This window comes from Argiope bruennichi, chromosome 3, assembly GCF_947563725.1.
Source record: "Argiope bruennichi chromosome 3, qqArgBrue1.1, whole genome shotgun sequence".
Classification (NCBI taxonomy): domain Eukaryota; kingdom Metazoa; phylum Arthropoda; class Arachnida; order Araneae; family Araneidae; genus Argiope; species Argiope bruennichi.
The window spans coordinates 67,339,858-67,352,569 of record NC_079153.1 but is presented as its reverse complement, the minus strand read 5'-3'; the positions used below and the strand labels follow the sequence as shown (position 1 = coordinate 67,352,569).

At 31.4% G+C, this 12,712-nt stretch overlaps 1 protein-coding gene across 1 annotated transcript in view; it reads right to left on the bottom strand.

Annotated features, from left to right (window-relative positions):
* Positions 1-12,712, bottom strand: part of LOC129964253 (uncharacterized) — a 201,852-nt gene continuing 189,140 nt past the window's right edge. The window contains exons 2-3 of the mRNA XM_056078999.1: positions 11,393-11,510; positions 1-4,550 (exon numbers count right to left, since the gene is read on the bottom strand). Coding sequence (XP_055934974.1) covers positions 184-4,550; positions 11,393-11,495 — 4,470 coding nt within the window. The 5' untranslated portion in view covers positions 11,496-11,510 and the 3' untranslated portion in view covers positions 1-183. The remainder of the gene's footprint in view (positions 4,551-11,392; positions 11,511-12,712) is intronic.

The window sequence follows — 12,712 nt, the reverse complement described above, 5'->3', positions numbered from 1 at the left end:
AACACTGTGTTGCATATTTATTGATATGTCATCTGTTAAACATTGACTATTCAGAAAATTATTTCCATTTTAATTTTTAAATATTTGACCAATCATCATTTTCCCATACTATAATAGGTAATATACATTTTTTTTTATGTTAGTCTGATTATTAGGAATAAACATTTGGCTTGAACCAAAATTTTAACGTCTACCAAAATGCATAAAGGAATTCACAGGATCTTCTTTCTTTTCTGCCGTTCTTGTCTCATGAATGCGAGGGTAATCAATACTTTTTGGAATAACGGATCTTCGAATTTGTGAAGCCAACCAAGCATGAGGATATACAATTGATTTTGGACCTTGAAAAGGTGCCGCCCAATAGCGTTTAGTGTCTGGATTCTTTAGAAGTTTCTGTTTGATCTTCAGGTTGTTATTGGAAAAACCATTGCCAGGAGATTCAAGTAAATATAATCCATCACCGTCAGGAAGTTCGGAATTCTGTTGAATTTTATCGAGCATTCTTAAAAAATCGTTTGCATTTATATCTCCAGAAAGACGAGCTTGTAAATTTTTAAGAAAAAACATGTCATTCTTACCTAAACCATTATGATTCTCTAATTGGAAAAGAGGCGTCAAATCAGATAGCGGGAATTCTGTTTCTTGTATTCCATCGAATATAATTCCTGGATTTTCTTCAGATGATAAAATATTTTTGAAATTTCCAAAGATCTCGGAATTATCCAAATTGCTTCTTTTATCATTTAAACTGAGGTACTTATTTTCTGAATCCAGTGGTTGCTGTTTTGAGTTTGGACTTTCGCTATTGTATGCAATTTCATTTTCATTTTCTGGTATCCAAACTAACATGTCTGATCCAGCTTCATCTCTTTTCCCAAAATGAAGAGTATTGTGACTCTCCCATGGGTCGGATTTTTTCCCAAAATGTAGAGTGTTATGATTATCCCACGGATCTGATTTTTTACCAAAATGCATTGTATTATGCAATTCCCATGGATCAGACTTTTTTCCAAAATGCATTGTATTATGCAATTCCCATGGATCAGACTTTTTCCCAAAATGTAAAGTATTGTGATTTTCCCATGGATCTGATTTTTTTCCGAAATGCATCGTATTATGTGAATCCCAGGAGTCCGATCTTTTTCCGAAGTGCATTGTATTATGAGATTCCCAGAGATCAGATCTTTTCCCGAAATGCATCGTGTTATGAGAATCCCAGGGATCAAATTTCTTTCCAAAATGCAACGTATTATGTGCTTCCCATGGGTTTGATTTTTTTCCAAAATGCAACGTATTATGTGATTCCCAAGGATCGGACTTCTTTCCAAAATGCAAGGTATTGTGAGACTCCCAAGGATCAGCTTTCTTTCCAAAATGCATTGTATTATGCAAATCCCACGGATCAGTTCTTTTGCCGAAATGCAACGTATTATGTGATTCCCATGGATCAGCTTTTTTACCAAAATGCAAAGTGTTATGAGATTCCCAAGGATCAGCTCGCTTGCCGAAATGCAACGTGTTATGTGATTCCCATGGATCAGACTTTTTACCAAAATGCATAGTATTATGAGAATTCCAAGGATCGTTCTTTTTACCAAAATGCATAGTATTATGCAATTCCAGTGGATCAAACCTTTTTCCAAAATGCATAGTGTTATGTGAACTCCAAGGATCAAATTTTTTGTTGTTATTCATTCTGCTTAGAGTATTCCAAAAATGCTCATATTTGCTACCTACTTGGAGAGAATCTTGTTTATCTATAGCATTATCTAATTTTCTCATTTCATCAAGCTGAAACTCGTCTGGAATTTCTGCAATTCTCAAAATAATGTCAGTCGATGGATCCTCTTCTGAATTTTCACTTTCATGATTTTGAGATGAGAGTTGTCCACCATTTTGTTTATCTTCGCTCATTTCCATTGGCATTTGTTCTATGGATCTTTTCGCAACATGAAGTTCTTTTCCATCTTTGTCTTTCGTTCCATTAACTGCAAGAGTGTTGTTTGCTGCTTTGGTTTTCGCTGTTTTGACATCATTCATTTCATTTGTTATAGGAGTTGACTTTTCCAATTTCCTTAAATCTTGAGGATTTATGACTTTAAATATTCTTGCCGGCATTTCCTTGGAATGCATTCCCTTCAATGATCTTTTCTGCATTTCATCTGTTGATCTTTTTTCCAGGACTTTTTCAGTTCCTTCTATTTTGGATGTTGAGATATGGCCAGGAGATATCAGAGATGTGTCTTTATTTTTGGCAACAAGTGCTCCACCCTCATTTTCGTATGATTTATAACTATCTTCCGTAATCTTATCGTCTAACATTCCATTAAAATCATCCATGTTGTATTCGAAGATATTTGAAGTTTTGTCGGTTTTGTCTTTTTCTTTAGAACTTTTATAGGAGCTAGCCGCGTTTTGAGAATCCTTCAGTTTCGATCTTTTACCAAAATGCATTGTATTATGTGTATCCCAATAATTAGCCTTCTTTCCAAAATGCATAGTATTATGAGTATTCCATGGATCAAACTTTTTACCAAAATCAGGACTCATCCACCACATAGACTTCTTTCCAAAATGTAGTGTATTATGATTATCCCATGGATCATTTCTTTTCTTCAACTGTTTTGCATGGGTTCCAGGTTTGCTTTTCAAATTTTTATTTTTTTCGCCGTCATGTGTTCCTGAATCAGCGCCATTGAATTCGCTAGAATGAACTGATCTCTTCTTGATATGTTTTGCATCCGAAGCTTTGTTCTGGTCATTTACAGAATTCTCAGGGCGTTTTTCTGAATTCATCATGTTTTGTTCATCATCAGACTTTTTTCCGAAGTGTAAAGTATTATGATTTTCCCATGAATCTTCAGATTTTTTTCCAAAGCTCATCATGCTATGCCAAGGATCATCATCTCTTTTACCAAAATGCATTGTGCTGTGATCATTAAAAGGATTTTCCGATTTTTTACCAAAACTCATCATACTGTGCCAAGGCTCATCATCTCTTTTACCAAAATGCATAGTACTATGATCACCAAAAGGATTTTCTCCTCTTTTACCAAAGCTCATCATACTATGCCATGGATCATCTTCCCTTTTACCAAAATGCATAGTGCTGTGATCATTAAAAGGGCTTTCTCCCCTTTTTCCAAAGCTCATCATACTATGCCAAGGGTCATCCTCCCTTTTCCCGAAATGCATCGTGTTGTGGTCGTCAAACGGACTCTCTCCTCTTTTCCCAAAATGCATCGTATTGTGATCACCAAAAGGATTTTCTCCCCTTTTTCCGAAACTCATCATACTATGCCAAGGATCGTCGTCTCTTTTACCAAAATGCATGGTACTGTGATCTCCGAAAGGACTTCCTCCTCTTTTCCCAAAGCTCATCATACTATGCCAAGGGTCATCATTCTTTTTTCCAAAGTGCATCGTATTGTGATCACCAAAAGGGTTTTCTCCTCTTTTTCCAAAGCTCATCATACTATGCCAAGGATCGTCATCTCTTTTTCCAAAATGCATTGTATTATGATCACCGAAAGGATTCTCTCCTCTTTTTCCAAAACTCATCATACTATGCCAAGGGTCATCAGGTCGTTTACCAAAATGCATAGTGTTGTGATCATCAAAAGGATATTCGCCTCTTTTTCCAAAACTCATCATACTGTGCCATGGATCATCTCTCTTACCAAAATGCATTGTGTTGTGATCATCAAAAGGATGTTCCCCTCTTTTTCCAAAGCTCATCATGCTATGCCAAGGATCATCATCTCTTTTTCCAAAGCTCATCATACTATGCCAAGGATCATCATCTCTTTTTCCAAAATGCATTGTATTGTGATCATCGAAAGGATTCTCTCCTCTTTTTCCAAAACTCATCATACTATGCCAAGGGTCATCGGGTCGTTTACCAAAATGCATAGTGTTGTGATCACTCCAATGATTTTCGGATTTCTTATCAATGTCTTGAATATTATTCCAAGTTTCTTCGTCATCTGCATTATTATTTGATTTTTCTTCGCTGTTGATGTTTTCAGGGCTTGAATCATCTTCAGATCTCTTTCCAAAGTGCATGACGTTGTGGTCAGACCAAGGATATGATCTTTTATCGAAATCCGTGCTCTCTTCACTTAATTCTGGTGTTGTTATAGGTGATTCCGATTTTTCGGGAAGTTTTACTTCTTTATCTATGACGGGTGGAGCTTCTTCGGCATCCACAGACCTCTTTCCGAAATGCATAACCGAATGGTCATCCCAGTTACTGTATCGTGTTGTTCGTCTGTCTAAGGGCTTTAGTAAGTTAAGAAAGAAATTAGACCTTGCGTAGTTGAGAGATTTTGGTGAATGATTTTGCAAAAGATTCCTCATTATTTGATCATTATATTTAAAAACAGATCGAAGCGCCCTGTTTCCTTCTTGATTAAAAATGTTTTTATTGTCCAAATTTGTGTTCCTTCTACTTCGGAGTATAGGAGATTTTATAACTGAATGCTCTGTACTTGTGTTTGTCGTCGAATTCTTCTTCGAATTCTCGAGGACATCGCTATGGGTTGTGGATACTGAAAGAGAAAAAAAATAAAGGAATACGTTAGAATAGACTAATTTATGCAATTGCTAGCAATTCAGATTCTAATTAATTGTCATCTGTACTAGATTGATGCGAATAAAAGATGGCACTCAATCAAATCAAATCAAATCAAATACTCTATATTTTAATGAGGACTGAAACATTCATCATTGGGGAAGAAGTTACGTTTGGTGAATATATGAACTTTTCTCTTTCGTGCTTATAAAACCAATTACATGCAATTATTAGTAATTCAGATTCTAATTAGTTTCATCTGTACTAGAGTAATGAGAATAAAAGTTGATACTCAATCATATCAAATCAAATAATTAGATAAATCAAATACTCTCTATTTTAATGAGGACTGACACATTCATCATTGGTGAAGAAGTTGCGTTTGGTGAATATATGAACTTTTCTCTTTCGTGCTTATAAAACCAATTATATGCAATTATTAGTAATTCAGATTCTAATTAGTTGTCATTTGTACTAGAATGATGAGAATAAAAGATGATACTCAATCAAATCAAATCAAATAATTAGATAAATCAAATAGTCTCTATTTTAATGAGGACTGAAACATTCATCATTGGTGAAGAAGTTGCGTTTGGTGAATAGATGAACTTTCCTCTTTCGTGTTTATAAAACTAATTATATGCAATCATTAGTAATTCAGATTCTAATTAGTTGTCATTTGTACTAGAATGATGAGAATAAAAGATGATACTCAATCAAATCAAATCAAATAATTAGATAAATCAAATAGTCTCTATTTTAATGAGGACTGACACATTCATCATTGGTGAAGAAGTTGCGTTTGGTGAATATATGAACTTTTCTCTTTCGTGCTTATAAAACCAATTATATGCAATTATTAGTAATTTAGATTCTAATTAGTTGTCATTTGTACTAGAATGATGAGAATAAAAGATGATACTCAATCAAATCAAATCAAATAATTATATAAATCAAATAGTCTCTATTTTAATGAGGACTGAAATATTCATCATTGGTGAAGAAGTTGCGTTTGGTGAATAGATGAATTTTTCTCTTTCGTGCTTATAAAACCAATTATATGCAATCATTAGTAATTCAGATTCTAATTAGTTGTCATTTGTACTAGAATGATGAGAATAAAAGATGATACTCAATCAAATCAAATCAAATAATTAGATAAATCAAATAGTCTCTATTTTAATGAGGACTGACACATTCATCATTGGTGAAGAAGTTGCGTTTGGTGAATATATGAACTTTTCTCTTTCGTGCTTATAAAACCAATTATATGCAATTATTAGTAATTCAGATTCTAATTAGTTGTCATTTGTACTAGAATGATGAGAATAAAAGATGATACTCAATCAAATCAAATCAAATAATTATATAAATCAAATACTCTCTATTTTAATGAGGACTGAAACATTCATCATTCGTGAAGGAGTTGCGTTTGGTGAATAGATGAACTTTCCTCTTTCGTGCTTATAAAACCAATTATATGCAATCATTAGTAATTCAGATTCTAATTAGTTGTCATTTGTACTAGAATGATGAGAATAAAAGATGATACTCAATCAAATCAAATCAAATAATTAGATAAATCAAATAGTCTCTATTTTAATGAGGACTGAAACATTCATCATTGGTGAAGAAGTTGCGTTTGGTGAATAGATGAATTTTTCTTTTATGGACTTATAAAACCTTTTGGCGGTTCAATAATTTATTGCAACAAGAGAAATAAAGCTTTTGAATCACCCAGAAAAAAGTAAGTTACTCTTCATGAAATATCAGAATTAATATTTAATAATGTTTCGAGTCATATTAAATATAAATTCAATTAAAACCTTTAAGTCTTATATAGATGATATATCTTACTTGGAAATTTAATTTAATTTTGTTTCACACATATACCAAAAGATAACTTAATTCTATTTGCTGATGCGAATTTTGTATTTCAAATTACTAGCTATTTGTAATTTAAAACACTTCTTAATATCAAAGGTTCTACAATTACATGCAGGAATTAGTCAGCCGGCCTCCTGGCATAGGGGTAGTGCATCTTTACGTGATCTGGCGGATTCGGGCATGATTGTTTTTCTGTGTCCTGTCTGTGAGGTGTGTGAATGTGCCACCTTGCAAAAAGGGGTTGTGCAAGCGAATGTGAAGCACAAAGTAGCTAAGTCGTACTCTTGGCCTAGTTGGACGCTCATTCAACTTAAAACACTGACAGATAACTGTCAGCGGGCTTGTAAAATGCCATAAGCCGCAACAACAACAGGAATTAGTTATACTATTGTAAGGTGATAAGTGAAATATCTTCAGCAATATGGATGCAATAAAAGTAATAATCGGTTACTACCTACCAGGTCACTGAATTCTGATTTAAGGCATAAAAATGTACTTACTGCTCATAGTTTATTGTAAAAAATTGAACTAAGAATAATTCGTTTCGACGTACTAAAAATAATGCAAAAATGAGTCTTTTAAGATATCAGATAAGTGTTTTTGGCAATAATTTTGCAAAAACAATTATTTTTCAAAATGATTATTTTTGAATTGAGTCTTTACTATCAATTATCTATTATCAATTAGTCTTATCAATTACATTAAATTAGATACTGAAAATCCTCATTTAACAATTGAAAATAGCTGAAAAACTGTAACACACCTAATATTTAAAATCTGTTAAAAAAATCGTCAAGTAGTTAGTTTAATGTCATTTTTTGGAAGGAAATTCATTTTATTTTAAATACTATAATATAATGTAACTAATAATTAATACTTAATGCTAACCGTTATAAATGTTACGATAAATTGAAGAGAAAAAGAATAAATTAACGATCATTATTCACAATATATTAAAGAATACATAAATTCTTCAATCTCTCGCTACCTACATTTCATTTGGTGAAGTTAAGGAAACAGATCTTAATTTAAGATAAACAACTTAATCAAAATTTAATCAGCTGTTATTGAAAGATTGTTTGAGAACTCCTTTGTTATTCAGGTCTCTTGAGATCTCCTTCGAGAAACAATACTTATTGTCGGAAGTAGTTGTTACGAATTTCGGAAGTTCTTTAGATAATTATCTAATGGGAAATATTGAATTTTGCCCAATGGTGGCAATTATGATGGAATGTTTAGTAATAAGAGTATTTAGTGGTTTTCTATGTATGCACATGAAAATAATGTATGACACTGATACCATGTAAATCGTAACTGTTTCAGTAAGTAATTCAGACTTTATGTGAAATTTTTTGATTTCTTGACAACTTTTTAAATATTTTTAACATTTTAGTTTATTTATTCATGTGTTTCTAAAATTCCTTTTTGAATGTTCTTCAATAATGGGCATCATTTAAAGCTCCTTCAACGGTTTTAGTTGTTCTGATATTTTTTTTCCCCCGAAATGTGTTTAAACTGAATGCTTTACTTTTTGTTTCAAACAGTTATTCTTTGCAACTTTTTTATAACTTTGTAAGGAACATATATAAGGAATTGAATTTATTTTATCATACCTATCAGTCATAGGTACCTATTAGTTATTTAAGATAAATAACTTAATCAAAATTTAATCAGCTGTTATTGAAAGATTGTTTAAGAACTCTTTTGTTATTCAGGTTTCTTGAGATCTCCCTCGAGGTTACAGGTTACAGGTGTTTCATACTTTATTTTAACAAGCATTTCAAATGTTTTTAAATCTTTAAAAATATTCCAATGACGTTATAAGTAGTTAAATCTATTTCATTAAATAACTTTGAGTCTCCCTTGAAGTGGCAGAGATTCGACCAGGGCTGTCTGGTACCACTAAGCGAAATGGAATCCGCAAGTAGAGGGATTAAAAAACTATTTTCCTCGTTGTTAAATAAGATGGTTAAAGATACATATTCTATGAATTGTAAGATATTAGAATAATATTGATATACTACATTAAGAATCTTGGTCAGATCTGTGTATGTTTAATTACGGTAGTTAGTTATTAGTATATTTATAAACACCGATCAACTGTAATATTGTATACATATTTGAATACCAGGGTGTCAAAAGTCTGTAATATCGCTTCCTTTCTCAGTTAGTCTCACAGTAAAAAAGGAAATTTTACAGAAAGCTCTAACGAACGCTGAATGGATACCATGCCAATGATTTTTGGAGTTGGCGATTATACATGAATCTTGGCGATATTTATTTTATCAGTCAAATTATGGATTCTATTTAGAAGTTCTTAACCTTACAAAAAAGGTGAATAAGCGGGGGTGCATATATAAAAAGTATCCCCTTCCCATCATTCAGTCATTTGACCAAGACTAAATTGGTAAACTTATTTCTCCGAGGCTCTTCTCATAAAGGTTCCGCAATCATTCAGAATGAGTAGAAGTGTACATTCACTAGCACTCAAGAAAATTTATCTATCTTTCTAAAATAGCTATTAAGGAAAATAGAGTACATTGTGTTACTGTGATTTTTTTAATAACAATATGTTCCTATGTATAATGATTTCTACAGGTGCTGTTTCCTTGTAGGCTAGGCTGTGCGTTGCTACCTACAGAATAAAGCAAATCTCAATTTTATTGTTTTTTTGTGGAATATAGCTATCCATAGCTATCCATACATCATACACTCACCGGATGTCAATTTTGGACGTCAGACCGGACCGGATTTTCCGTAACAACAGATAAATAAAAATAAATACATTAAAGTTTAATAAAATTAAAATATTAACCTAAATAAATCATCAATATGCTAAAAAGGTGTTGAAACGTGAAACCAATTGATCAATTTATTAAAAGAGGGGTCTCCTAATGTTTACTGTTTTGAGGCGCAAAGTACCTGAAACTATCATTGTTCTTTTACAGCTTATAAAATATGTATTAATGAAAGTCTTTTTTCTTCGGCTTATACATATAATTCTTTACTTAGTCTTTATTTTTAAATTTTGGATCTCTTTTAAAGTAGTTTTTTTCGGTTCTTGAATAAGCAGAACTTTGCAATCTGCATTAACGAGAACGTTATATTTTTCTATCAAGCAGTTAGTAGTTAAAGTGATCAAATTTTTTATATTTCAACTCGGGAATATCTAGATATTTAGTAGAGGTCAAACAGGGACAATAAGTCGATTGGTAAGGAATGTGTGGTTTCTTCTTTTTCTATGCCGATGTTTTATTTAAAAAATTGAAAAAGCGGAAAATTTTTCTTAAGCTATTATGATTATAGTATGTAATCTTCAGTTGAAAACATTAGGATACAAGAAAAAGGTTTAAAATGATTTTTTTTGACACTCGAACTTTATTTCCTAATATGTTAAATATTGCTCGTCTTGTATTTTTTGCTCGTGTTTATTTAACCAATTTTTTTTAAACAGTAGCATAAACTATTCATAAAGGGAATATCTCAATTGTATTTAAGATTTATAATTATTTTAATAAATAATTATATATCTTGAATATATTAATAAAGTATAAATATATTTTATTTTTATCAGACGCATGGATTATTTCCTTTGAATAGCAATGCTTTCTTGCATGTTTTATATATGAAAAAAGGTAAAAGTTACATTTATTTGCAACAATAAAATATTGTAAAATCCCAAATAACCGGTCTAATGTGGCAAAAGAATAGGTATCATAAAAAATATGAGCTAGATAGATGGGAATTCTGCAGAATGTCCCAAAAACGAAGTAAAAACGTTTATTTCTGAAAAGTATTTCACCTAGACATATATTTCAACTTACAAAGTTTAATTAAATGCAATCATATAAAAATACTTTGGCTTTTGCACAAATCGGAAAAAAAATTTTATATGCCCCCTCTGTTTAAAAATGAACGGCTTATCACAAATTTCGAAAAGAAACATTTATTTTAGAAATGCAAATTTATTCAATGCAGAAAAATTGTCATGTGTAAAATATTTGTCCTTTTAATAATATCATTAAATCATCATGATTTGAAATAAATTTGCTAATCATGCATGTTATTGTTTACTTTGAATGGTTGATACTTGCAACTTTAAGTTACTAAAAAAAGTAGAGAAATTTGAGAAATTGAACGTTAAAGATAACTGTGTGCAAAATGTTTTTTTTTTTGTTAAAAAATGACACAATTCAATAATTAGGAAAGTTTCGATTTGATGATAATTTATACTGTAGCTGATTGAATTGCAGCTGCGTGGGTATGTAAAAGCTGTTAAGAGTTTGCAAATTTGTTCGGTATAGAAGATGTTTTTATGAACAAGTTTTACAAATATTTCGTTTAATCTGAGCAGTTTTTAAAATTTAATAAGAATTAATAAATGCAATATAATTCTCTGAATCAAGTTTTCAATAACCGATTTTATTATGTGCATTATCCCTGAAATGTGCAACGAAAAACTTATTCAAGTACCAGTTTATGATACGAATCAATTTTCTAAATCATGAAATTATTGTTTAATATTTCTGCAAACTTTGTAGATAGAAAAGTGAAAGTTTTATGTGTATAGAGGATTCTATGAAGACTCTTAAATTCTCTGTACACACAAAAAGATCTATACACACAAAAATAATCTTAAATCATCCATACATACAATAAACTTACATGGGGCCAAATAAAAATTTATTTTTAATTTTTTAAAATAATTTTTCATAGGAACCTTATTTTATATGCAGAACTGCCCACCTAATTTGAAGACACTTTATAATTGAAAGTATACATCTAGGTTTAATATTTAAGAAATAAGCGATTGTTTTATTTTTAGGACACCCTCTACATGTGATCTGTTTTATTGTACACGTAAATATGAATTGCTCTAATAACCTGTTAGCATTTGTTTCTATAATTAAGTATAGACTAAATAGTACTCACCCTGTTCTTGATTGTGCGGGGAAGGAACATCCGAACCGCAGCACGCAAGCAGCACGAAACAGGAGAAATAGACTGCTCGCCAGGCGAGAGCTTGTTTCGCCATCTTCAAATCACCAACCTATCAAAAGAAGACAGATAGTGCTTATTAAGTCATATTGAAATAATGCAAATAGAGCTAAATATGCATTTTAATTTTTTTGATATTTTAATACAATTTTTTTTCTATGATATAACTTAAAACTTGATTTGTTTTTGATTGAAAAAATTATAACTTTATAGATTATAAATTATAATTTTTTAGTTTTTAAATATGTGTTTTCTTTAGAAATATAGAACTAAGAGGGATTTGTATGAGGTTAGATGTTCGAAAATAACCTTAAGAAGCATAATAGTTTAATATTGTTTGAAGTACATGTGTATTTTATACAGCAAATTTTGTGCCAGTAAATAACAAATCAAGTAAAAAAAGGGAAAAGAGAAGTGTTCTAAATCAATATCTAATGTCTTTAAAAATCATTATGTTTAACATTTATGTGCGACAATATTTTTACTATAATTTGTGCATCTATATTGTGCACTATATTTGTATATAGATATATGGTCATAAAATCATGTAAGTTGTGCACTATATTTGTATACGGACATATGATCAAATTTTCGACATTATTCTTTGGTAACATTACAATTAGTATATATTAATTGTTATTCAGAATAAAATTATGCTCTTAATTTATTTCTACAAAATGCAAACAAAATGTAAAAAGTAAAAAAATCATCAAGGTCCAAAATCTGAAGCTTTATACGGGAAAATTTCTTTCTTGGGGTTTACTCTGGATACAGATATAAATTGCAGCAAACGCATCAATCGACTTGCTGAAAAGGGTAGAAAGAGGCTCAAGATTTTAAAATATATCTGCGACAGATATTGCAGTGCAGATGCTAAGACTCTTCAAATTACTTACACCACTCTTATCCGACCTATTCTTGAGTATGGATATCAGATTTATCCAGTAGCTGCATCATCTAATCTAAAAAAACTAGAGCGAATGGAACTAAGTGCAGCGAGAATCGTCACTGGCCTCAGACACTGCTGCCCAAATAAAATTGTGTTATACGAAGCCGTTTTTCAACCATTGTCTCTGCGAAGAGAGGCAAATTTCATAAAGTACTTGGCCAAGCGTAAAAGTTTTGCGCCTCATAGCAGGACCTCAAATTTCTTACTTGACTGCGTGAGCAATTACAGGCTGAAAAAAGACACTCCTCTTGGTGTGATGTGCACACAGGGTTTGAAAATATGGATGTTGAGCCATGTACTCCTTT